Source organism: Protomyctophum parallelum (assembly GCF_964188405.1).
Source record: "Protomyctophum parallelum genome assembly, chromosome: 18".
Lineage (NCBI taxonomy): Eukaryota > Metazoa > Chordata > Actinopteri > Myctophiformes > Myctophidae > Protomyctophum > Protomyctophum parallelum.
Window position 1 is genome coordinate 14,572,198 of NC_139716.1, and position 26,411 is coordinate 14,598,608.

Consider the following 26,411-nt stretch of genomic DNA (forward strand, 5'->3'; position numbering starts at 1 on the left):
GGTACTGATGTATATTTCAAAAGCATATTCCTTGGTACATGTCATAATTGTACACATCATAATACTTCAGCCTATAGCCCACCCAGGGAAGCCTGATGTCACTAAGATAGCCTACAGTTTAAGATAGTCAGTTTGCGACAGCTGTGAGATCCTGCTGCACACTGAAGAATGCTTTGGAAATAAGACCACCTGTGGTGACTTGTTTACGGAGGCCACAGAGCCTTAAGGGTCAACACACACACACACACACACACACACACACACACACACACAGATTGGGGATATATAAATGGTACAGAAATCAGTTAGAACAGTGAGTGAGAGTGAGCAGTGAGGGACAGCAGAGAGGCGCTCTGCCTGGGACGAAGGCCTCAGTATGCTGTAACTATGGAACAAATGCTTGTAATCTGTAACTGATGGCTGATCAATAAATGGAAACAAGGATATGTGCCTGCTTGGATCTCCTATTCATTTCAACAGCAACTTCAACAAAGGAATTAGGTGAATTAATCCACGGAACCCTGTAAGAAAAGATACATCAGTACCTACCTACCCTTAGGGTATGGGCGCTGATGAAACGCCCCCCAGAGAACCCAGGACCTTCTAGCTGTGAGGCGACAGCGCTACCAACTTGCATTGTTCCAAGTATAGGCCAGTGCCCAACGGGCACCACTCTAGCATACTGAAACTGTAAAGAAAGACAATATCAGTCAGCAGAAAAAAAATGACAGGTTGGGATACCAATTTCATCCAGTCAGGAGAGATTGGATGAAATCGTTAAATCTCCCATCAATGATTCTGGGTTTGGCAAGCCAGCTAAACAATAATTAACTGCTGAATAATTCTGCACACTCACGAACAAAATAAATCACACCAATAAAAGCAGCGATTTCAATAAATGTTTTTATTTCATCTTGGTTTGTCATCTTAAGCTTGTCACGGTAAGCTTAACCATTATGAATCCTAGTGTTCTGGGCATGTACACATTTGGCAAAAAATAGATCTACAAGCTTGCAATTTGACATGAGGTGAGCTTGCAAATCTGCCATTTTCAGCCAAGAGATTTGGTGTAGCGGTAGATAGACGAAATGGGGTGCCAAGTACAGACCCCCAGTCAACTTAAGTACAGGGTTTAAGTGGTCAAGGTGATGTGATCTACTGCACCACATGGATGTTGTCTCTGAACTCATGTTTATCTGGTTGCCTAGCAACATGTTCATGACTGTCTGTAGGCCTGGAGGACAGTGCAGTCATGTACCATCAGTAGTTCTCCAACCAAAGCACCTAAATGAACCCATTTAGGACTGAGACCAGATCCTACTAAATGTCTTGTAAATTGTGAGTTTTCTGAAAAACCTGTTTCTATGTCAGTGGTTTCTCTCAGAACTCAGAGCCCCAGAATTATTTGTACTTGGCCACCGACCCCCATCTGAAAAGACCCCCCGAAAGCAAAGATTTGAGTTGAAAACGTTTGCTCTGAAAGAATATATATTCAAAGATTTGCACATTTTAATGATTTTTTTATAGCAGAAATAGCAGATCTGAGCTTGTAGATCTGCAATTTTTCAATAGCTTACCGTAAGTAGAACATAATGCTTAAAACACCAAAAAGGTCCTGAATGTATTATTTGGCAACGGACCCCCCCCCCCCCCCCCCCCCCCCCATCTGAAAAGACTGTCAATGGAGATTTGTGTTGACCTCATTAAGACCTGAGACCAGATTCTACAAATGTCTTCTAAATCACGACAGTTTTCTGAAAAACCTATGTTTCTATATCCGAGGTTCTCAGACTATTTCATGTCAAGGAGCCACACAATTCTATATATCCCCCCCCCCCAAATAGCAGATCTACAAGCTCACTCGGTACGAGCTTGTAGATCTGCTATTTTTCAACCGGTAAAGTAAAAAAATAATGGTTAAAAGGTGGTTAAAAGCTAAAGTGACATAGATACGTTCCAGGTCTTAATGGGTTAAAACAATTCTAAATGACTCCAAAAAGTATAAAATATGGTTTAAGTGGTTAAACCGACCGTGATGCTGGCCCCCTGGAACCCCTTCAAGGACCCCCAGAGAACCATCGACATGTTGGCCCCCTGGAACCCCTTCAAGGACCCCTAGAGAACCATCGACATGTTGGCCCCCTGGAACCCCTTCAAGGACCCCCAGAGAACCATCGACATGTTGGCCCCCTGGAACCCCTTCAAGGACCCCTAGAGAACCATCGACATGTTGGCCCCCTGGAACCCCTTCAAGGACCCCTAGAGAACCATCGACATGTTGGCCCCCTGGAACCCCTTAACCCATTCTGACCTGAGATCAGATTCATACGAGGTTTCCACTGGACACACACTGGTCTGATGAACCCATTCTGACCTGAGATCAGATTATAAAAATGTCAGTCGTTCTTCGATTTTTCAAAAATAGCAGACCTACAAGCTCATAGCGCGCCACTCGGTGGTGCGCTATGAGCTTGTAGATCTGCTATTTTTCAATAGCTAAAGCATAACATGATGCCAACACCAAAATGGGTTCCCGTTCAGAATGGGTTAAAGGACCCCCAGAGAACCATCGACCACCACTAACAAGCATATCTCCACTTTGTTATCATTTATATACAAAATGGCACAAAAAAAAGTTATAAAAATGTTCAATTAAAAAAACGATTATTCCACAGTTATTCTAAAATGTTATTTCAGCCTGGCAGCGAAACGGAATCCTTTGAAAACATGTACCATTAAAAATAAAGTAATCTGGAATACATTATTTAAATTTCATGCACCAATATACCGAATCCTTTATCAAGATCCTGGCAGGATATAAAATAAAGCATACTGGATAAATGTGCCCCAAAAGAGGTACTGGTAAATGTAAAACAAAAAGAAAAAAAATAAAACTACTAGAAGAGAAAGATTTTAATTTTGAACTAAACTGTCCTGATGTAGATAACCTGCTTACTTCTACTAGCCTAGTGTTGAAACCAGGAGTACTAGAGGTCCTGGTAGGACATAAAACCATCAGTACTAGAGGTCCTGGTAGGACATAAAACCATCAGTACTAGAGGTCCTGGTAGGACATAAAACCATCAGTACTATAGAGGTCCTGGTAGGACATAAAACCAGCACTACAGAGGTCCTGGTAGGACATAAAACCATCAGTACTATAGAGGTCCTGGTAGGACATAAAACCAGCACTACAGAGGTCCTGGTAGGACATAAAACCATCAGTACTAGAGGTCCTGGTAGGACATAAAATCAGCACCATTAGAGGTCCTGGTAGGACATAAAACCATCAGTACTAGAGGTCCTGGTAGGACATAAAACCAGCACTACAGAGGTCCTGGTAGGACATAAAACCATCAGTACTAGAGGTCCTGGTAGGATATAAAACCAGCAGTACTGGAGGTGAGGACCAGGACTGTGTAAACCAAACATTAGTACAATGTTACAGCATCAGAACTATTGAGTCCGGAGCAGTTACTGTACAGATTGTTCACGTTGTCTTAGACGTGTGTGTGTGTGTGTGTGTGTGTGTGTGTGTGTGTGTGTGTGTGTGTGCATGTGTGTGTGTGTGTGCGCGCGTGCATGCTGTTTAGGGGTGTGTGTGTGTGTGTGTGTGTGTGTGTGTGTGTGTGTGTGTGTGTGTGTGCGTTAAGAGACAGAGGATATAGCGTTGTGAGGAGATCCCATCTGTGTCAGTACTTTGTCCAGCCATTGCAGAGGACCATGCAGATGCACCTCGATCCAGCAGGGGGTGCTGGTGACATCCTGACGATGGTACTCCGCCCCCCATCCCTGAGAGAGAGACAGACAGAGAGACAGAGAGACAGAGAGAGAGAGAGGGAGAGAGAGAGAGAATGGAGAAGGTATTTTATGATATGGGTCCAAGATTAACAGCAGCAAAACCATATTGAAAATAACTACACTGGGCCCATTGAAACACACAGGCTGTCACGATTACACATTTATGTTGACGATTAATAGTCACACAAATAATTGCTGTTCTTTGCATTGAGCATTGGTACGTTACAATGTTTATTTAGTTTTTGAGTGGTGCAACCACTCCAAGGAACAGCAATGTCCTATGTGACCACTGACTATGTCCGTGTTGCCTAAGTTGTAATCCTGGGCACTCCCAACCTGGGGAGAGCCCCGGAATGAGCTCATGCTTCCTTCGATGCATGAGGAGTGAGCAGGCCGCTTCTCATCACCCGACAGGGGGGAGTTTCCCCCGGTGGGACGTAGCGAGTGGAAGGAACACGTTATTCCAACCAGTTCCTTTCCTCTCCATCAGACGCTCCGGCTGGCCTGAGGGAGGCAGTATACTAGAGACCAGGATTTTTGTGAGGGTACCTACCCTAGGGTATGGGCGCTGATGACACAGAGGAGAGAACACACCCCCAGATCGACTCCAGCCTGAACTTTGTTCAACCTCTACTAGCCCACTGTTAATGCTGTACCATAAGAGAGATCAGGCTCGCCGACTCGCTTCCTCGTTTTAAATCACTCCTGAAGACCCATTTATAGAAAGCTGCTTTTAAATCGTAAAGAGTATACAACGCTAACATTTACGTGAGATAAAAGCATGAACACATATCTTTCGATGATCCAACACTACCACCACTAGCCCACTTTGTTCAAAGATGCACGTTGCCTACTCTATCATTTCAGGGTTAACATAATATATAACATAATAACATATAGTCCAGAGCGTGAGCGCTATAGCATTAAAATGAACATGACATGAAAGCAGTCATTGCAGAACGACTGACTGACTTACAGTACAGCTCAGTCAGATAACTCACAGATAGATTTAACCAAATATTTATTATAGAACGAGAATACAAGTATACATATCATTTTTTATCTTGGCGTTCGGCTCTGCTACATTTTCTTCCTGCTTGGCACAATTAAACACATTAATTAACCCATTCTGAACGGGAACCCATTTTGGTGTTAGCATCAGATCTACAAGCTCATATCGCGCCACCGAGTGGCGCGCTACGAGCTTGTAGGTCTGCTATTTTTGAAAAATCGAAGAACGACTGACATTTTTAGAATCTGATCTCAGGTCAGAATGGGTTAATCAGACCAGTGTGTGTCCAGTGGAAAACCTCGTATGAATCTGATCTCAGGTCAGAATGGGTTAAGCATTACGAGCAGGGAGATAGATAACAACCCCCCATGGGGAACAGAAATAGCAGAGCCCACCGGTGGTGCTGGGGTACCAACAACCAGGAACAATATGCAGATTGGGAAGGCAGGAAGAATGCATGCAGTCTAGAGCCAAATTCCAATACCCCAAATGTATTAACAGCTCCGTCTTGTGGTTACCTTGACGAAGCTCATGCGGATGGTGCACATCTTGGTGAGCTCGTAGACGGCCTCGAAGCCGTGGTTGACGGACTGGGCGAGCAGCTGGGCGAACTCCTGGTTGTTGAAGATCTTCAGGCTGCAGCCGGAGGGGATCTTGCACACGGTGGTGGGATGGAAGCCGTGGTGGTGGTTACAGTTACGGCTCTGGACGAAGATGCTGCTGCCCGACAGGCACTCTGCGTACACCTCGCCGCCCACGTAGTACAGGTGGACACCTGGAGAGATTATATCCAATATCTATTTGTAAATGCATTGTTCTATTTGGATTGTCTTTGTTCCACTTCTGTTTTGGCAATGTAAACGTACGTTTTCTCATGCCAATAAAGCTCATTTGAATTGAATTGAATTAAATTGAGTGTTATTTTCCTACTAGACCCCGGGAAATTACATCTGGACACAAACAGATAATGGGATCTATTGAATGTGAGGGGGGAGGCGACAAACTGACATATTGAGCCTACGACACACAGTATGGCATCCCCCTAGCATCCCCCAGTAGATCCTGTGATCTTTTGTAAATAGCCGATCAATCTGCTATTTTCACTAGTTTGGATCACGGGCAAACGTTTAGTTTCTCTTTTGGGTCTTGAGCTAAAAGATTTGGGAACCACTGCTCAAGCCGTAAATCAAATCAAACTTTATTTATATAGCACATTTAATTAAAATAACAGATGGAGGAGTTTAAGTATCTCAGGGCCTTGTTCACGAGTGAGGGGAGGGGCGGAGCAAGACATCAGCCGGAGAATCGGAGCGGCAGACAAGATTCAAGGCAGTATTGCAGTCGCTGTACCACACAGGGTTGTGGATACAAGCGGACAAAATGAGTTTTCTCAGACGGGTGGCTGGTATCTCCCTTAGAGATAGGGTGAGAAGTTCAGTCACGCAGGAGAGAGACTCGGAGTAGAGTCGCTGCCAGCTTAGGTAGTTCGGGCAAGGACAGTTAGTAGTGACTGACCGGCCGACCTCAGAGCCCTGGATCCGGTGTAAGCCGGCTGCTGTTTAAAGATTTAAAAGCAAATAAAATAACCTTAAAATGAATTCTGAAAATGACAGGGAGCCAATGAAATGTAGGCCAGGACAGGACTGATGTGTTCATGAAGGGGGATTCTCCCTTGGCCCGGCCGGGTGGCCAGAGTTTACGCTTTTGGCCATCAGGCAGAAGAGGCTCTGAGCCACTACTGCTCCAGCGTGTGCGTGTGAGTGTGTGTGTGTGTGTGTGTGTGTGTGCGTGCGCTACCTTTCCCTATGTGTCGGCGCGTGTTCTCTATGGTGCTGTTGCGGTTGACGTTGGACAGCAGGCCCAGGCAGAACCTCTTGCGGGTGTGCGTGGGGTCCGTGAAGCCGTCCACCAGCACGCTGCAGTCCGACGCCAGGAAGGCGTCGCCCACACGGTTGTTCAGCTCGTAGTACACGATGCTGCACCAGTGCTTGGGCTCCTCGTACGCCACGGGATGCACGTCTGGGGGGGAGGGAGGGAGGGGGGGGGAGGGGAGAGAGAGAGAGAGAGAACTTGAACCCTCTACACATCATTGTTTCCCAAACACTGGGTCGAGACCCGTTTGTGGGTCGCAGACACATTGTTATAAGTAGCCTTGCCGAGCCATGAGGCCCATAGGGGCAGGAGATAGGGCCTATCTCCTGTTTCTGTAGAGTGAGGCAGCTTGATGTACAAGTACACCCCCTGGACATGACGCTAGTATGTCGCTGAGACTGACCCCCAATCCAACCCTTTGATGCTGAGTGTCAAGCAGGGAGGCATTGGGTCCCTGTCTTTGGTATGACCCGGCCGGGGATTGAACCCTGACCTCCCAGTCTCAGGGCGGACAACACTCTAACCACAAGGCCACTGAGCTGGTACACATTGTTATGGGTCCCCTTATAGTTTTTAAATACCAAAACTTTTCATGAATTAAAAACTAAATTCAATGATTATTTTTTCCCCAGTAATTTCATGAGGAAATAAAATAATGATCTAAGAAATCTAACTATAAATGCACCAAGTCTCTGTACATACGTGTGTAATCCACGTAACTCGAGAACCGCCCCACCAACTTCAAATTCCACACACGCGTTCCACCCCCCCACAGGGGGTCCAAAGCCACCACAAAGGGCCTCTGCCCGGGCCCTGCCCAGGGGCCATATATTATGACATCACACCACTCCATATTTGGGCATGCCTGACACAGAACTCCATAACCTGGCCTGTTCTGACATCACAACACTCCTATATTTTTGAAAATGCGGCACAAATCTTTGAATATATATATATTCTTTCAGATGACTTTATTCTTATTTTGACGTCAGGCCTAAATGGGTTAAACATTTGGTTTTTCTAATTTATGGGAATTTCTTAAGATTTTTATTTGTATTTCATCATGAAATTAACTGGGAAAACAATTGGTAGTGGCTCAGGTGGGGGTAGAGTGGCCGGTACGATAATTTACAATTCATCGTTACCACAGAGCAATTAAGCGAGAGACACGGGACAGACAGACATACCCGTAGAGAGGAGAAGGTCAGAATAGTGAACGAGGACATAAAAATAGAGGAGGAGTGGAAGGTAAAGGTCACACACGCACGCGCGCACACACACACACACACACACACACACACACACTTTGTCCTCCAAAGCTGTGACACGCTGGGTGGTTGCCACGGTTACCTGGCCTGTTGTTGGTCTCCATGGTGGCGGTCGGCATGGCGACCAGCAGGCCCGTGTCCATTGGCTGGGTGTACTCCTGGCTCAGCGAATCGTCCGGGGGCATGTAGGCAGGGGGAGGGGTGTCCGCTGGGGAGGGGGCAAAGGGCACAGCCACGTGCGCGCGTACACACACACACACACACACACACACACACACACACACACACACACACACACACACACACACACACACACACACACACACACACACACAGTATGTAAGTGATTAGACACAACACAGGTTTTAATGACGACATCTGCTGTCTGATTTATGCATTTCCATATTTCATCTTTTTATGTTTAGTTCTATGACCTCACAATGTGATGCGGATGAGGGGTGAGACAGACAGACAGACAGACAGACAGACAGAGGTTGAAAGAATGTATGTACTTCTAAATCTGAAAAACTTCAAATATTAATATAGCAGCATCAATATCTTTGGTCATTTTTGAATACTGTACAGAACCCCTAAGGGGTTCCCGTCCAGAAGGGTAGGGTTATACCTCCTATAATGGGTTAAATACTAAGTAGCTATAAGCAATAATATGTGAAATTTTTTATGACTTTTTTGTTTGTCTTTGTATTCAGACAGCCAGCAAACGCTACCAAAAATGTTTTTGTCTCTGTGACACATCTAGGGGCCACAATCTGCATTCAAAGATTTTCCTAGAAGCTTTGTCATTCGTCGGAAAAAACCCCCTGCTGAAATGACTAACCAATCAGGAAGTAGACGGGCAAATGGACCAATGACAAAGCTTCTAGGAAAATCTTTGATTGCAGATTTCCTAGATATGTCACAGAGACTATTTTTTGGGAGCATTTTACCCATTGCTAGCTGTCTGAATGAATACCCAAAAAAAACTAAAACAAGTAAAATTGTGAGGTATTTGCTCTTTACTTGAGTAACCACTTCAACCCTATATCTATATACATTTCGATGTATACATTTGAAAACTTGAAACGGGACATATTCTGCAAAACGTTCTACTTTTGGTACATTCTGATGACAATACTGTACTGCATGCAAGTACATCTTTAATTCCGGACTTTTACTTGTAGAAGAGTATTTCGATCTAGAGAGTATGATTTTCCCATCAGGACACGCCCCCCTCATCTAGACTGAGTGGCAAAACATTGAGCAGCATTATGGAGTGTTGGAGTTTGGAAGCGCTCGTTGGAAATCACTCAACCGTCCTGCCGTACCACCTGTTTCTAAATGTCACATAATGCAGGAGGCAGCAAAATGTTGTGTTATTGAAAAAAAGCACTTCCAAACTCTGACAGTTAGAAAAATAATCAAACGCAGGGCATTTCTTGACATAAAGTATAGCTCGTAACGTTTCTATGGTGGATTTTTATGAAACAAAAACTTTGCAGATAGAAAGAGGATAACTCAAGCTTTTCGTACAGCTGCAATGTTGGTGAGTTTAACATTGTTTGACCCATTCTGAACGGGAACCCATTTTCAGGTCAGAATGGGTTAATCAGACCAGTGTGTGTCCAGTGGAAACCTCGTATGAATCTGATCTCAGGTCAGAATGGGTTAATGCAATCAGACAGGACTTTTCTGTTTGGCCAGAAAGAATAGTTTTTTGCCACTCAGTGGGCGTTCCCACATAACTTCCAAGTACGATGATGTCGCGTGCATGCCCTCTATTGTAGTATTGATGCTTACTTACAGACACAATACACAGGTAAAACATTTGAGTACTTGTTCCACCCACTGGAGACAAGGCAGTGGGCGAGAGACAGAGACAGACAAGAGAGTGAGTGAGGGCGAGACAGTACCTGGTACATTGAAGGGACTGTCGGCGTCGGAGCTCAAAGGGGACGCCGGGTAAGCGTTCTCCGGGGAACACGGGTGAGGGAACGCGCCCAGGTTGGCCCCGTGGCCGACCGGCGCAAAGGATTCTGGGTAGGTGGCGTTGTGGGGCATGAGGGGCTCGTTGCCGTCCCCGTGGAAACGGGAGAGGACGCAAGGTCGCGAGATCATGTCGTTGTTCCTGGGGACGAGGACAGGGGGCAGCACTGTGCACACACACACACACACACACACACACACACACACACACACACACACACACACACACACACACACACACACACACACACACACACACACACACACACACACACACACACACACACACACACACACACACACACACACACACACACACACACACACAATTCAATTCAAAGGGCTTTATTGGCATGAGAAAACATACGTTTACATTGCCAAAGCAGAAAGAACAGTACAACAATACAGCAATACAATCAAAACAAAAACAAAAATGATGTACTTTGTCAGATTCTTCAATAGATCAACTTCTATGTACCAAGATCACTCGATGCAGGTATAGTGCAGGCATATACACAATGATTAGTCTTTACGGTGGTTGTGTTCCATTTGATATCCTTCTCCTATCACAGCAACTCACAAATCTTGCTGCTGTGTTTGCACATTGTTGTACTTTGCCCAGCAGATATGGGAGTTTTTTGTCATTGGTCATGTTTTCAAAATCTCCGTGTGTGGTTGTAATCTGTGGGAAGTATGTGTCTCTGATGTCTTGGTACAATGGACAGATGGTTAGGAAGTGTAGCTCGGTTTCCACTTCATTTAGTGTGCAGTGGGTGCATAGTCTGTCTTCTCTCGGGATACAGGTCTGCCTATGACGGCCTTTCTCGATCGCGAGACTGTGCTCACTGAGTCTGTACCTAGTTAAGATTTTTCTTTGTTTTGGGTCGGTCACAGTGCTCAGGTATTCTGCCACTGTGTATTCTCTGTTTAGGGCAGGGGTCGGCAACCGGCGGCTCTAGAGCCGCATGCGGCTCTTGAGCACTCCCCTGGTGGCTCTCTGTAGCATTACAAAAAAATCGATGAAAATGTATAAAGTTTATTTTTTCACATTTTTATTTTTCATTTATGGTTTCTGTAGGAGGCAAAACGTGACAGAAACATTCTTAAGTTTCCCAAATTTGTAAAAATGTGTAGAATAAATATTAAGTTTCAATAATGTCAACTAAAATTCGCGTCATAGCATGCGACGCATGCTGCGCGCCAGACACTATTATAAACAAACCGGTGGGTGTGTGAGGCTGGTGCCTGCTACGCTATGGCTTCTACAGGGAGAAAAAGAAAGATAGCAGACGAAAACAGAGGATTTAACAATTCGTGGACAGACGCTTATGCCTTCACAGCCAATGCAGATGGATTTCCTGTATGCTTGATCTGCAGTAGCCCATGACGCAACAGCAGCCTGTTTTCGCAATCGCAGTCCAAACGTGTATATAAACATTCCGATTTCAAATATAAGGTCCTCGCCACATGTGCCACGGGGGTTAGAAATTTGCTGGTACAGTGATTAGCATTGCTGTATCCCGCGTTGTTTAATAAAAAGCATTTTTATCCGAGCGCCCCGGCTACTTTTCTCAAACGGGGTTGGGAAATCCACAGTTGCACACCGGTTGGGGGCGCGTAGTTGAAAGCCAATGGCAAAATAACAGCTCGGATAAAAATGCTTTTTATTAAACAACGCGGGATGCAGCAATGCTAATCGCTGTACCAGCAACATTTTAACACCAGTGGCACACGTGGCGAGTACTTTATATTTGGAATCTGAATGTTTATGTACACGTTTACAATGTAAATGTAGCGATTGCGTAAAACAGGCTGCAGTTGCCATGACGCACCATGGCTAAATCTGCAGTGACAAACTTATCAAACAATAAATAAAAACGTGGCAAGCCGTTCAGACGGTGACTACAGTATATGAAGGAGTCATATAGACGTTGAAGGAGTCATATAGACGTATTATCTCCCGTGTTGCAACGAAACTATAGCAGCAGCCAGCATGAGTGGTGTGGTGGAGTAAGCTGCGATCCACTTCTTAAAAGTTAGTTTGCTGACTTTGCTCCCTTCTGCTTTCTTCAGCAGTTCTGCGACTGCAACAGCCCTCTTTCTCTCATTCATGCAAACTTAGCATGCTTTCCCTGGAAATGTCTTTCAACGTTACTTTTTTATTGTTTGATAGTTTGTCACTGCAGATTAATAAGCATACAGGCAAATACCGATATTGTAAACCTCCCAAAACACGACACACTTGTGTGGAAAACATGGAATGCTCTTCCAGACAATTACGGAAGCGCACTCGCCTATATTAGTTTGCATTGCACAGTGCGCTCAGTGCGCTATTTCCGAACGTGCCCGTAATGAAAGTTAAACCATAGCGCACTTTTTATTTTGATAGATAGGCTAATATCCACTTGCAGCCCTTTTGTCTTCATTATATAAGCATTTTAAGGCTTACATTTTTGCGGCTCCAGATAGATTTTGATTTTTTTTTTTTGGTCGAAAATGGCTCATTCAACATCTTGGGTTGCCGACCCCTGGTTTAGGGCCAGATAGCATTCTAGTTTACTCTGCTTTTGTGTTGCCACTTTCCAGTGTGTCAGATAGTTTTCCTTTTGCTGTTTTATAATTTGGTTTAGTCCAATGGGTTTTCTATCTCGTGGCTCTGTTTGTGTTTGTGCCCGGAGTTCCAGGGCCAGCTGGCTGAGGGGGCATCTCTCTAGAGTTTCACTGTGTGTGAGTGCCTTGTTATGGAGTGCATCTAGGTCACTTTCTTTTAGAAACACACACACACACAAATTAAATATGGTTCAATGCAGTGGTTCCTAAACCTTTTAGCCTATGACCCAAAAGACAAATTAGATGTTGGCTTTGCGCCGCATTGAGAGCTTGTAGATCGGCACGGCTATTTTAACTACTTCTTAAACATTCATTTTCTAATTTATGTAATTTATTAGATTTTTCTTTGATTTCTAGTTTTTCTACATGAAATTACTGGGGGGAAAAAACAACAAACATTTAATTTGTTTTTAATTGACTTGTTTTTAATTGTTGAAATAACAATTACAAACTAAATTTAGGAAAGAAAAATTAAAGGGACCCATAACAATGTGTGTCCCAAATAGGTCCCGACCCAGTGTTTTGGAACCAGTGGTATAATAATGCACAATAAACTATGATAGATGATGATGTGCAGTTTTGTGCAGTATTAAAAATAACTTGTGTCGATGCCATGGTATGGGGCGGGTTGTTGTGTAAGTTGTTTGCAAGAGAGAGAGAGAGAGAGAGAGCTTGGTGTGTGTGTGTGTGTGTGTGTGTGTGTGTCAGAGAGTGAGGCTGCTGTGTAGCTTATAGGACAAAATAATTGTGATCATCTCAACAACAACAAAAATGCGCTTATGTAATAATTTGTGACAGGCCTAACTCCCAGGGGTCCGGCTTCCAGGGAATCCCTTAGAGTATATATTAATAGAGACGGCACCGGGTTTCTCCTTCCATCCACTTGCATTAAGTTGCTCAAAAGCGCATGAGGCGATTTCACTCCTCCTTCCGGGTACTGTGATGACCCATCTTGTTTGTGTGATGTTGCTGTGTTCTGATAGTGTTGTTCTCTGTCCATGTGTAGGAGGAGGGGACCAGCCTGCAGGGGGTGCCTAGCCCATTCTGACCTGAGATCAGATTCTAAAAATGTATGTTTGAAAATGACAGTTTTCTGAAAAAGCTATGTTTTTATGTCAGTCGTTCTTCGATTTTTCAAAAATAGCAGACCTACAAGCTCGTATCGCGCCACTCGGTGGCGCGATATGAGCTTGTAGATCTGCTATTTTTCAATAGCTAAAGCATAACATGATGCCAACACCAAAACGGGTGCCCGTTCAGAATGGGCTAGTGGAAGAGGCACACCTGACTCCAATCTGGCTAGGAGTACCTAAGCAGGCTGGTCAAGGCCATTCCCTCTCTCACTCCTTCCCAGGAAACATTGTTTGGTTTTGGTTCTTTTGAGTTACTTTGGTCCTTAGTTAATGCACCTGCACATACACTACATTCTCACACATCCATACATGCACTACACTACTGATACAACTGACTACTGTCTCACACCCCACTCTAAAAGTAAAGTATAACTTATGTTTAGTCTAGTTTCAAATAAATACATTTTTGGCAGTTATTTCTGTGTGTCGTCTCCCATATTTGTCATGATTTGAGTCAGGTCATGACAGTAGTGTGCATTCTGGGATGGATTGCCCCAATGACATGAACGCGCTGTGTCGTTGACTATCATTGCGCACGTTCACGTATGAAACATTCGTTCACGCGTCATGGGCCCAATAACATGAACGTGCTTCAATGATAGTCAACGGGCTCGAGCTGCAATGACCAATTCGGCCACTATGTCCATTTCGTGTGTGTGTGTGCGTGTGTGTGTGTGTGTGTGTGCGCTACCTTTCCCTATGTGTCGGCGTGTGTAAATGTGTATAAGTTACTGAACCAAATGGACTGTATACTCTGTAACTCCTCCGACTTCACTACAATATAGTATAATCTACCCCCACCCTAGGAATGGTGTTGTTCATGTGGGAGTGCTTCAGTTCACATGCGTTTTAGTTCCTCTCCATATCTTAAGAGAACCTTGAGCTCATATTCAATGAAAGAGCTTGTTTATCTCCGTTCAAAAGGGAGTACGTCTCCCCAGATGTTCTTTTTGTTGTACTTTTTAATTAACTAAGTGTTCTCATTCAAGGATGTGGCCTTCTCAAAGTGATTACCCTAAGTATTCCTGTCTACAGACACTTCTATCAGTATGCAGTGTTACACACCGTTATAAACACACAAAGCTGGCTTTAGTAACTTAGTAACTTTAATAACAAGTAATATCCTACACATAATTAAGCAAGCCTGTCACCAAAACCTCTCTGTTCTGCCCGCTTCTCCTCCGTGGCTGGAGGTATTGATCTGGATTGGCACACGTCGGGCATTGACCATTAGCATTATGAACACTTTACCAAAGTGAAAGCTGTACATTAGCCTCTGTATTCCACAAACTTTCAGGCCAAATCAATGGCAAATGACGTCTTTGTGTGACATCATGCCTGTCAATCCAAATACATCTTCACAACTGTGAGCACATGCAAATTGATCAATCCTATAAAAATCACACTCGTGTGAAGTGAGGGGTGCTCTTATCGTCATACGTCACATTCCTCGCTCAGCCAATCAAGTCATCTCAAACTTGGTACACACCCGAGTGGAATAGTAAGAGAGTGGCGACGCAAAGCGGGTGACTATGGGGCTATAGTTCCAAACATTGGAACTATTCTATTGAGATGGAATAGTGTCGCCACTCTCTTACTATTCCACTCGGGTACACACAAACACACTAAGCTGGGCATAGCACCCCTCAAACATCATCATGATAAAAAAGGTCACTATTCAACTGATCCCCTGTGGGTCCCACCCTGGGCAAGACCCACGTTGTGGAGTCTATCATTTGTTTTGGGCGGAAGTTGCGGGATCTCAGCGGAAGTTATCGCCCAAGGAAATGACATTGATGCTTTACAAATCAGTTTACATAGTGGTATTGGTGGTACTTACTGGGACTATCAACTCGTTTATAATGGTAGGGGTTGATGCACACGTCCTTCTGTTTGGAGCCGAAGGGGAACTGACAGCACTCCAGAGCTTTCAACTCATGGTGAGACTGAGAGAGAGAGAGAGAGAGAGAGAGAGAGAGAGACACTTCAGGCATGTGCAATTGTACATGACACCCAACAACAAAAACAACAGCACTCACACCTGCTGTTTGTTTGGATAGAAAATGTTATAGCCCGGCTCTTCTGCAGAGCTTACAGTATTAGAGGACAGGGGGTTTCGGAGTCTTCTAAAACAGTGTGCGAGTGTCACATCCACATGACTGTGGACTTTTACATAGAATCGGGCTCATAATTCATTCAGTTGTTGTCACAAACACATTCTGCTGTGTGGAAAAGAATGACCATTATATACTCCTAATGAAAATATTTAATCTCGGAGTTAGTCTGTAATGCCGTAATACATGATTGACTGGTTAATGTTTAACTGGTGTGTGTAGGTGTACAGAACAACATTGATTGATTGGGCCCAGGCCGTAGCGTAACGGTCTGGGCACCGGACTGGTAATCCAGTCGCAGTGTGCCGCGGGTTCGACTCCCGGACCCGACACGGCCTTTACTGCATGTCATCCCCCCATCTCTCTCCCGTTTCCTGTCAGCCTACTGTCTGTCCCTTCAAAAATCAATAAAAGGCGTAAGCCGCAAAAGAATATCTTAAAAAAAAAAAACATTGATTGATTGAATCAATACTTTAGTTCCTTGGACACGTCACTCCACTGAACTGCAGCAGCCAATGAGGCATCTATTTATTTTTATATCTATGATCTTACAGTAGATGACATGAGGAAGTCCTGCTAGCAGACATTACCTGTAGATCAGGCCACCTCCAGACCTTACAGTAGATGACATGAGGAAGTCCTTTACGATGAGACACTTGTAGGCGACCGTCCAGAGACCTGGGAATGGTCACACACTGACCTACACACACACACACACACACACACACACACACACACACACACACACACACACACACACACACACACACACACACACACACACACACACACACACACACACACACACACACACACACACACACACACACACACACACACACACACACACACACACACACACAAACACACACAAACACAGTACATGCGCGCACACACACGCAAAAGGAGACCAACAATCACACACATTGATATTTCACATCATGTCCACAGAGAATACTCACCACGACGTGTGGATATAGACGATAGCGAGGTAAGCACAGCAAATATATGTCTCCCGAATTTTGTCCGGGAAACAGAATTTTACAGAGTAAAAGCAGCCATATCTTCGCGGCACCCCAAGCTTTTATTTTGAAAGAAATCCCGGTAGATTCAGAGAAGATAAGGACCAGGATGTGAAAACTGGTCCGGGAGGGGCTGAGCAAGGCGTTGCCTAGCAACAGCCGCTGTCAAAAATAATGTTTTTGCTATCCCGTTTTATATTGATAAAATATAAAAGACCTTAAGACGTCCCCACACGTCCAAGGCACCCGGCGGTTTTATGTGATAGGACGAGTGGACGTCCTGGGCATCATAAGTGTTAACTTTTAGAAGACCACAAATGAAATAAGTCCTGGAATTCAGCGTGTTTTAGGTAATGTACGTATGTTAGCTAGCTAGCTAGCTAACATACGTACATTACATACGTACATTACCTAAAAGCTATCCATCTCTTTGTATCGTAGGTCGTCCTCAGGCGAGCCCTCCGTCATCGCTAATCTATCCATAACTACTTTATATACTAGTGCCCCAGAAATGTATAACGAAGTGCCCCAGCAATTTGTACTATGTAATTTCCTTTTTTCACTCTACACCCAATATCCTTGACAAAAATAGCTGATCTGCGAGCTTGTAGATTGGCTATTTTTGCAGTTTTCGTCCCCAGAATATAGGGACGCTGAAGGATTTTGACCAAAAAGAATCATCCTTTTGAAGTAACAACATGTTTATGTGTGGGTCCATGTGTGTACAGTCTATTGGGCAGCAGTGGTTTATGTGTGGGTCTATGTGTGTACAGTCTATTGGGCAGCAGTGGTTTATGTGTGGGTCTATGTGTGTACAGTCTATTGGGCAGCAGTGGTTTATGTGTGGGTCTATGTGTGTACAGTCTATTGGGCAGCAGTGGTTTATGTGTGGGTCTATGTGTGTACAGTCTATTGGGCAGCAGTGGTTTATGTGTGTGTCTGTGTGTACAGTCTATTGGGCAGCAGTGGTTTATGTGTGGGTCTATGTGTGTACAGTGAAGTCTATTGGGCAGCAGTGGTTCATGTGTCGGTCTACAGTATGTGTGTACAGTCTATTGGGCAGCAGTGGTTCAGGAGCTAGAGCGGCACTTGGGAAACGTTTGATCCCTGCCAGCTCTCCCTGGATTAGTGACAAAGTGACCTTGAGTAAAGACACTGAACCAAATAAATGCTCCTGACGATGAGCAGGCTGGTGCCTCGTGTGTGTGTGTGTGTGTGTGTGTGTGTGTGTGTGTGTGTGTGTGTAATGCACATTGTAAAGCGCCTTGGATGAAGGCACAATAGAAATGCACTTTACTAGGGTATGTGACTAGTGATAGCCGATTAATTCTGGGTCTTTAATTTCTTTACTACAGACTAGGGTTCCCCTTGCACGTAGTAAGACATCTCTCTCTCTCTCTCTTCTGTTCTCTTCTCCCCCCCTCTCAGTGCTCACTTATTTGTCCGGGTTGGCTCAGGGCCTTCTCCAACTCCTCCATGGCGCCTTTCTTCTTCTTCAGCTTTTTGACCAGCGCGTCCACCGCCTTCTCTGCCCACTTCTCCTCCTCGTCGCCCTGTTTCCATCCCAGCAGCCTCTTCACCGCCGGGCTGGTGAACGAGAAGAGGGACGTGACGTTCATCCTGGACACCAGGCAGGCAGCGGAGGACGGAAGGACGGAGGGCGCGCGAGAGAGAGAATGAAAAACAGAAGGTGGACGATCGGAGGTTCTCTCTCTCTTCTGACTGGTCAGAAGGTCCAACGGTCAATATGGCTTTGATCTTGGACACACCTGAGACACCTGGGTGGGACGGAGAGAGGGAGCGAGAGAGAGACAGACAGGGGAGAGAAAGAGAGCTTCAGAAAGCTTACTACAACAATGTTGCAAGCTTGTAGACCTGCTATTTTCTCTATCTTTGACATCTTTTGAAGAAGAACATAGAATAAGCCATTTAGGCCTGACGTCGACATTTAAAAAATGTCTAAATTCTGACAGTTTTCATGTTTCTGTATCATTCAGTGGTGCTCAATATTTCATGTCAAGGACCCAAAAAATGATATGTAATTGGCCACCGACACCCATCTGAAAATATGTTATTTCAGGAAACCACCCCCCCCCCCCCCCCCCCCCCCCCTCGATTTGAGTTAAAAACGTTGGCTCTGAAAGAAAGATTTGTGCCATATTTTCACGATTTTTCTAAAATAGCAGACCTACAAGCTTGTAGATCTGCTATTTTTCAATAGCTAAATTATAACATAATGTTTAAAACACCAAAAGGGGTTCCCGCCCCAAAATGGGATAATGTGCCCAAAATAGGGATGCCTCATGTAGTTCACTAAAGATCTGACCAAGAATATTTCAGATTAAAATGTTCCTAGGCCACAGACAAGGCGTGCACGCACACGCACGCACGCACACACAATTATCTGACACCCCTGTTGCCACTCTGCTGGAGAGAAAATCAATGAGTCTCTCTAAAAGGAAGAGGAGGATGATAGGATGAAAAGGAGAGCAAAGGAACAAGAGATGGAGGGACTCGGATGGAGCTAATGGGGAGAAAGACCCAGACTGAGAGAGAGAGGGGGAAGTGAAGTGATGTTTCCAGCCAGATAGATGAAAGGATGGATTGAGATGTAGGGCTGTCACGATTTTGAGTTGATGATTAATTACAATTTAACAATTAAGGCATTTAGCAGACGCTCTTAATCCAGATTGATTTACAGTAAGCAAGAACACCACAAGGTAATACAGTAACCAAGAACACACGGCAATACATCAAATGCACAGAAATAGTCATCAAGGATCATAAGTAAACTAATCTGTCTAACAACGAAAATGTATACACTTATTACACTATAGAATGCTATGGGCTATATATTAAACCTTAACCCTTATCCCTAAACTTATTTGCCATTTTTTACTATTTAAAGAAAAACCTTTTAGCCAATCTACAAGCTCACAACAACTTGTCGATGTAGATCGGCTAGTTGAACTATTTTGAAATATTTTCCAAAATAGTAAAAAATGGCAAATAAGTTTAGGGATAAGGGGTAAGGGTTTGTAGATAGATATGATATATTTCTGCTATTTTGGAAAAATGTTAAATGTAGGATGTATGTATTTTTTTAGGGAGAGAGGGAAAGAATGAAGCAACAAATATAGAGAGAGACCGAGGGAGAGAGGGAAAGAAGAGAGACAGACCGACAACAACAAGACAGCTAGAGTTGCTCCAATCCATCAGCCATCGATCGGTGATCTTCAAATGACCGATCGGTGATCGGCAATTCATCCAATCTGAAGAAACCAATCTTTTATACCATTCAGGACGGGAACCCCTTTTGGTGTTTTAACCCATTCTGACCTGAGATCAGATTCATACGAGGTTTCCACTGGACACACATTGGTCTGATTGACCCATTCTGACCTGAGATCAGATTCTAAAAAATGTCAGTCGTTCTTCGATTTTTCAAAAATAGCAGACCTACAAGCTCGTAGCGCGCCACGCGCTATGAGCTTGTAGATCTGCTATTTTTCAATAGCTAAAGCATAACATGGTGCCAACACCAAAATGGGTTCCCGTTCAGAATGGGCTAAATGGGTTTAGTATAAAAGTCAATCAGATATACTTTGGATCTTTTTAAATTGTGACAGGCCTAAACATTCTCCCATTCCTGCAGTGCCCACACACACAGGAACAGTTTAGAGTAGACGTGGGTTTTGACTTTTTGTTATATTTTTTATATTTATTTTACATTTTTTTATGGAGGGACAGACGGTAGGCTGACAGGAAATGGGGAGAGTGATGGGGGGGGGGGGGGGGAGACATGCAGTCAGACACTGCCAGACTGGATTTAGTAAGGGCATTTTATCAGGTATTTGACCAATCTGGGAACTAAATCGTTACCAAGAAATTTCTTCACCAATGTGTTTCTAAAGGTGTCTAATAACAATAACATGTACTAAAAGTTTGAAATTCAACTCCTGTGGGAAATTGAGTTATTAGCATAATATGTGACCATACCCATAACATCCTATATAAAGAAAAAAAAATCATTATTCTTTCAGTAGCATGTGACATATGAAACTAGGGGGTTTTCATGATTCTGAATCCATTCCAAGCATTAGTTTTGCACAAAAAACACTCCTTGGGATATGGCCTAATTTAGCCCAAGGAGTGTTTTTTGTGCAAAACTAATGCTTGGAATGGATTCAGAATCATGAAGAACCCCTAGTTTCATATGTCACATGCTACTTAAAGAATGATGAAATTTGGACTTTTTGGCCTTATATAGGATGTTATGGGTATGGTCACATATTATGCTAATAACTCAATTTCCCACAGGAGTTGAATTTAAAACTTTTAGTACATGTTAGTAGACACATTTAGAAACACATTGGTGAAGACATTTCTTGGTAACGATTTAGTTCCCAGATTTTCATAGATTTCTCTCACTAATTACCAGCCAAGGTGCCTGGACCATTGAGCCATGGCCCAGGCCTGGGTTTTGACTTTTGACATATCATTTGGGAAATATTAAAATTCACAAATCCACTTACACTACACACTAGATTGGTATCGGTGTAATCGGTCCCTAAACAAACCTGATCGGAGCACCTCTAGAGACAGACAACATGTATAAACGTTTAAAAGGATGGGGAATGACAGACGGATGAAAGGAAAAGGAGGCGTACGAACGATTATCAGAGGAATGAGGGAGGAGGAGAGAGCGATGGAAGGATGAATGACCTAAGGGAGGAGGATGAGGGAGGTGTTGAGTTGCACACTCTCCACTACAGAGCACTGCTCTCTCTGTAGACCCAACTACATTATCCCATTCTGGGCGGGAACCCCTTTTTGGTGTTCTAAGCATTATGTTATACTTTAGCTATTGAAAAAATAGCAGATCCACAAGCTCGAGCTTGTAGGTCTGCTATTTTTGAAAAGTGGTGAAAATGTGGCGCAAATCTTTGAATATATATTTCAGAGCGAACATTTTTGAGTGGTGCAAACACTCCAAGCAATGTCCGTGTTAACCTATGTGACTATGTATGTGGCTATGAGTACCAGTAGGGGCGCTGTTGTGTCAGAAACAGAGAGAGATAGTGTTGCACTGTTGACTAGTGCTAAATTCTAATTACAGAGAGAGAGAGAGAGGCAGGGGGAGAGGGGAGTTGCACCACTCAGTTCACACAGGTGTGATTTTTAACTAAAATATTGGCTTCTGGGGGGGTCCCTGGAACTACATATTTTGAGATGGGGGTCAGTGAGGGGGTCCTTGAGATGAAAAAGGTTGAGCACCACTGACATAGAAACATGGCTTTTTCAGAAAAATGTTAGGATTTAGAAGTATTTTTTTTTTTGTATCGACCTCAGTCCAAAATGGGTTATTTATCACAGACAGAGAGAGAGAGAGAGAAAGAGAGAGGGATGAGGAGAAACCGAGGCAGAGAATATGTTGCATTTATCTGTACATAAGTGTGGTTTACATCACACAGAAAATTTGACAATGTATACACAAGTACACTAGTTTTGTCATATTGTATACACTTGATTCACATACTGTCTGTATGTGTATACGTATAAGTACAGCTCTATTCTTATTATGTACGTCATGTTGTTGGCAGGCACAGTCTTGACAATGTGACAATGTCACCTCAGCATGATGGAGAGAGAGAGGCCTGTCGAATGCTATCATTACATAGTAGTTGTGCTGTACACACACAGTCACACACACACACACACACACACACACACACACACACACACAGTCACACAGTCACACACTCACGCACGCACACACACGGGATCACGTGGTTTCCATGGCGATAAAGTGTGTCTGTGATTCACCACGGACACACAAGTTACTTTGCAAGAAAATAACGTCCGTCTTGCTTTTCGCCAACAATAGACCACCGAAAAGACCACGACAACTCCACGTTTAAGCGTTTCAACGACACCATTCCCCTGAGCGACGTTCGATCAACGGCCGTGCGCCGTTTGACGTTCACAAACGAATGTTTAAAGTTAGTTAAACAACTTACCTTGACGTGTTCTCCTGAAACGCGCCGCACACTTCGACTACTACTTGTCTATTCTACAACTCTATCACTCACTCACTGCTCCTCGCCCCGCCCACGTTCTCTTCTGCTGACGTCAAACCATACGAATGGGAGTGTTCGAAGCATTGCACAGTCCCTCCGCGGCGGGCGGGTCGGTTGGTTTATTGAAACTACTACTCCTACTAATAATAATAATAATAATAATAATAATAATAATAATAATAATAATAATAATAATAATAATAATAATAATAATAATAATAATAATAATTAATAATAATAATAACTAGAAATGCACTCTGTCGAGGTGCCAACTTGCACCTTGCACACACAAGTATAGGCCAGTATAGTATAAGCCTACTTGTGCGCAAGTAGAGCGTGCAAGTACTGCTGTTCTAAATCCTTTAGACCCGGTATTGATCTTAGTTACGTCACCATCAACAGCCAATAAGGGACCACCATTCCTACCCCGACAGACAGACAGACAGACAGACAGACCCAGCCGATCACAAAACGTAGTTTTGGTCCCTTATTGGCCGGTGGACAACACCGACATACATACCCAGCCGATTGCAGTACTTGTCTTGCGCACTCTGCTTGCGCAAGTAATAATAATGGCCTCACACTCTGACTGTGAGTAGGTGGAGTCTGAATCAGCAGAGTAGACCAGTTCACTTAGTGATGATGGGTGGGGCCCAATTAGGCACACCTGTGGTGGGCCTATATAGGCAGGACACTCACAGTGAGCAGAAAGGGTTCACTGCCAGTGTGTCCACCTTGACGATTGTGTTCCTGTTCTGCTTCAGATTGTATGTTCCTTTACCATACCTGTTTGTTTGCCATTAAGTTATGGTGTTGTCATTTGTTGTAAGTTACCTTCGATCCCGTTGTAGGCACTTTGGTTGATTTGTTTCCTTTTGTCCATTTGTTTTCCTTGTAGTGTAAAATCATCATCGTCATCAAAGGTGTTTCCCAGCATGCACTGCTCATCCTCCTCCTCCTGCACGTCCTCCAGGCCGCTCTCTCAGCCAATCCCAGAGCTCGTCCACTTCCGGTGGGGGGGCGTGGTCCATCAGGAATAAGAGCACTGCGGGAAGAGCTCTGCTTGTCAGCACCACCACCACCACCTTCTGGGTCAGCACCACCACCACCTTCTGGGTCAGCACCACCACCACCTTCTGGGTCAGCACCACCACCACCTTCTGGGCCAGAGCAGAGAACCTGAGCACGTTGACAGTCTCGTCGAACACGGAGGCTGATTGGTTGATTATGAACGATCATGGAGGCATGGCCACGCCCACTGGGGTAGTTCTGCAGGTACAGCGTGAGTTTAGACTCTCTGAAGGGGATGTGGAACTTTGGCCCGTTTGTGTCTCGGTGCATTGATGCACTTCCCCAGGGTCATTAGAGAGGTGTTGATGAGGTGTTCTGGGTTTTAGCACAGCGCTCTGAGGCCTCATACACACATAAAGAACAAATGTTCTGCCTGTGTGTGATGCTCAATGCTTTTCCAAGGGGAGTCACATGGTTTGACCAAACACAAGTGTTTGGTCCTCTTCCCTCAACTTCACCACCTTCAGAGCTTCATCTGGGCCGTTTACCTGGACCCAATGGAGGTCTCTGACGAAGGAGTTTCCTCTGATGTCCTGGGACAGCCGCAGGGCGGGTCTCCTCAGGCCTCCAGCAAGTCATGGATGTTCTTGTTGTAGATTTCAAAGGCCTCCAGAAAGTCATGGATGTTCTCGTTGTAAATTTCAAAGAAGGAAACCCACACTGAGAACAATAATTAGATAGAACTTTATGTAGACTTGGATAGCATTTTATACAGACTTGCATTTTATGTAGTCATAGCACTTTATAGTGTGTATATGTGTGTGTGTGTGTGTGTGTGTGTGTGTGTGTGTGTGTGTGTGTATATATATATATATATATATATATATATATATATATCTTGTATAGTTTATATGTATAATTTCATTATATAGATATTCCACTGTTCCACTGTTGGCTTACTCATGTTTCATGATAACTACTTTCTATGTATGTGATGTATTGCCATGCTTTTTGCTTATTGTAAATCGCTCTGGATTAAGAGTCTGCTAAATGCCTAAATAATTATCGTTATCATAATATTGAATATATTTTGTTCGGCCTCCTTCAGACAATGTAGCAGCATAGGTAATAAAGCAGAGAGGAGGAGGAAAAAACAAAGCTGTAATTTGTAAAACTGTGCGTACTGCTCAGTATCGACCATTATTTATAGCCTATTATATAGATACTGATTTTCTTTTCCAGCAGGACTTGGCACCTGCATCCCATGCCGTGTTGGAAAGGTTACTCAAGTGGTAATATATTACCCATTAGTAGTTGCTTAAAAAAAAAAAGTAATATTACTTTGTATATTGCCAAAAGTAACTTGTTAAAATTACTTTTTCTCTCACTCGTCATCATTATATTGAATATATTTTGTTCGGCCTCCTTCGGGCATAGGTAATAAAATTAAAGCAGGGGGAGGAAAAAAACTAGTGCAAAGCTGTAATTTGTAAAACTGTGCGGACTGCTCAGTATCGACCATTATTTACAGCCTATAATTTATATGTAGCCGCTCAATTTGGAGGAGGCGTTGTTTCCTCTATCATAATGTTTGACAAGCATCGAAGTATGTCAACTAGGGATGTGAATTGATCCATGCATTAATAGTTAATACGTTTTGATAAGCTTATCGATCGCATATTGTATTCCATTGATTAGGGCCAGGCAATGGCATCTTTATATGTTTATATTTATACGTTCCTCGGCCACACGCGTGCACAGACAGCTTTACATTCACAGAAAACCACCCATAGATAAACCGCATAATTTTCGATTAATTACAATTAGTTATTAACTGTTAAGTTTACCCAACTAATTTCTTAAATTAATCGATTAACATCCCTAATGTCATTATGTCAACTATACTCTATGTACAGTAACAGTGTTTTGCCTTCTATGGACTTTGTAACTGTCTGTTCTCCCATTGTTTGACTGCACTAGTGTTAGTGTTTATGTCCTAGCTTTGTACAAGGTATTCCTGTAGTTCTGATTATGCGGACATAAATAAACATTTCAAACGTGCATGTATTCCAGTGTGAAGTTTCCACAGTCAGTGGTGATTGTGGGTGTCATGTCATCTGCTGGCGTTGGTCCACTGTGTTTTATCAAGTCCAGAGTCAACACATCCATCAGGATATTTTCAATCTGGGTACCCATTGGAAAAACAGCACCCTCTTTTGGTCAACAGAGACGGATATTTTAATAATAATAAAACTATTTGTATAGCACCTTTCATGACATGAAATGCAGCTCAAAGTGCTTTACAGAGCAATGGAGAAAAATAAATAAAAGCAAGGCAACCACATTAAAAAATGTCACTGTAATGCAATACAGTGAGGACATGAATAACAAAAAATAAATTAAAAGCAATGTTGTAGAAGTGGGTCTTGAGCTGTGCTTTAAAAATGTCTATTTTAGACTAGAGTACTTTGTTTTGGAATGACTATACTGATTTTCTTTTCCGAC

General features: G+C 43.6%; 1 protein-coding gene across 3 annotated transcripts; it reads right to left on the reverse strand.

Moving 5' to 3' along the window:
* Nucleotides 1-3,514: 3,514 nt before the first annotated feature.
* Nucleotides 3,515-22,886, reverse strand: LOC310875209 (mothers against decapentaplegic homolog 1-like; the record flags this gene model as incomplete). Of its 3 annotated transcripts, none has more annotated exons than XM_083788360.1 (9): nt 22,836-22,886; nt 18,251-18,584; nt 16,384-16,493; nt 15,520-15,625; nt 9,864-10,103; nt 8,036-8,161; nt 6,611-6,832; nt 5,332-5,588; nt 3,515-3,792 (listed from the first exon to the last, which is right to left on the reverse strand). In XM_083788360.1, exons 2-9 carry the CDS (start codon nt 18,432-18,434, stop codon nt 3,649-3,651), a joined length of 1,389 nt encoding a protein of 462 aa, XP_083644486.1. In that variant the 5' UTR covers nt 18,435-18,584; nt 22,836-22,886. The 3 variants fall into 3 exon arrangements, with proteins under 3 accessions (XP_083644486.1, XP_083644485.1, XP_083644487.1); XM_083788359.1 differs by having other exon boundaries at nt 3,649-3,792; nt 18,251-18,593; nt 22,836-22,878; XM_083788361.1 differs by having other exon boundaries at nt 3,649-3,792; nt 18,251-18,435; nt 22,836-22,876.
* Between the last annotated feature and the right edge of the window lie 3,525 nt (nt 22,887-26,411).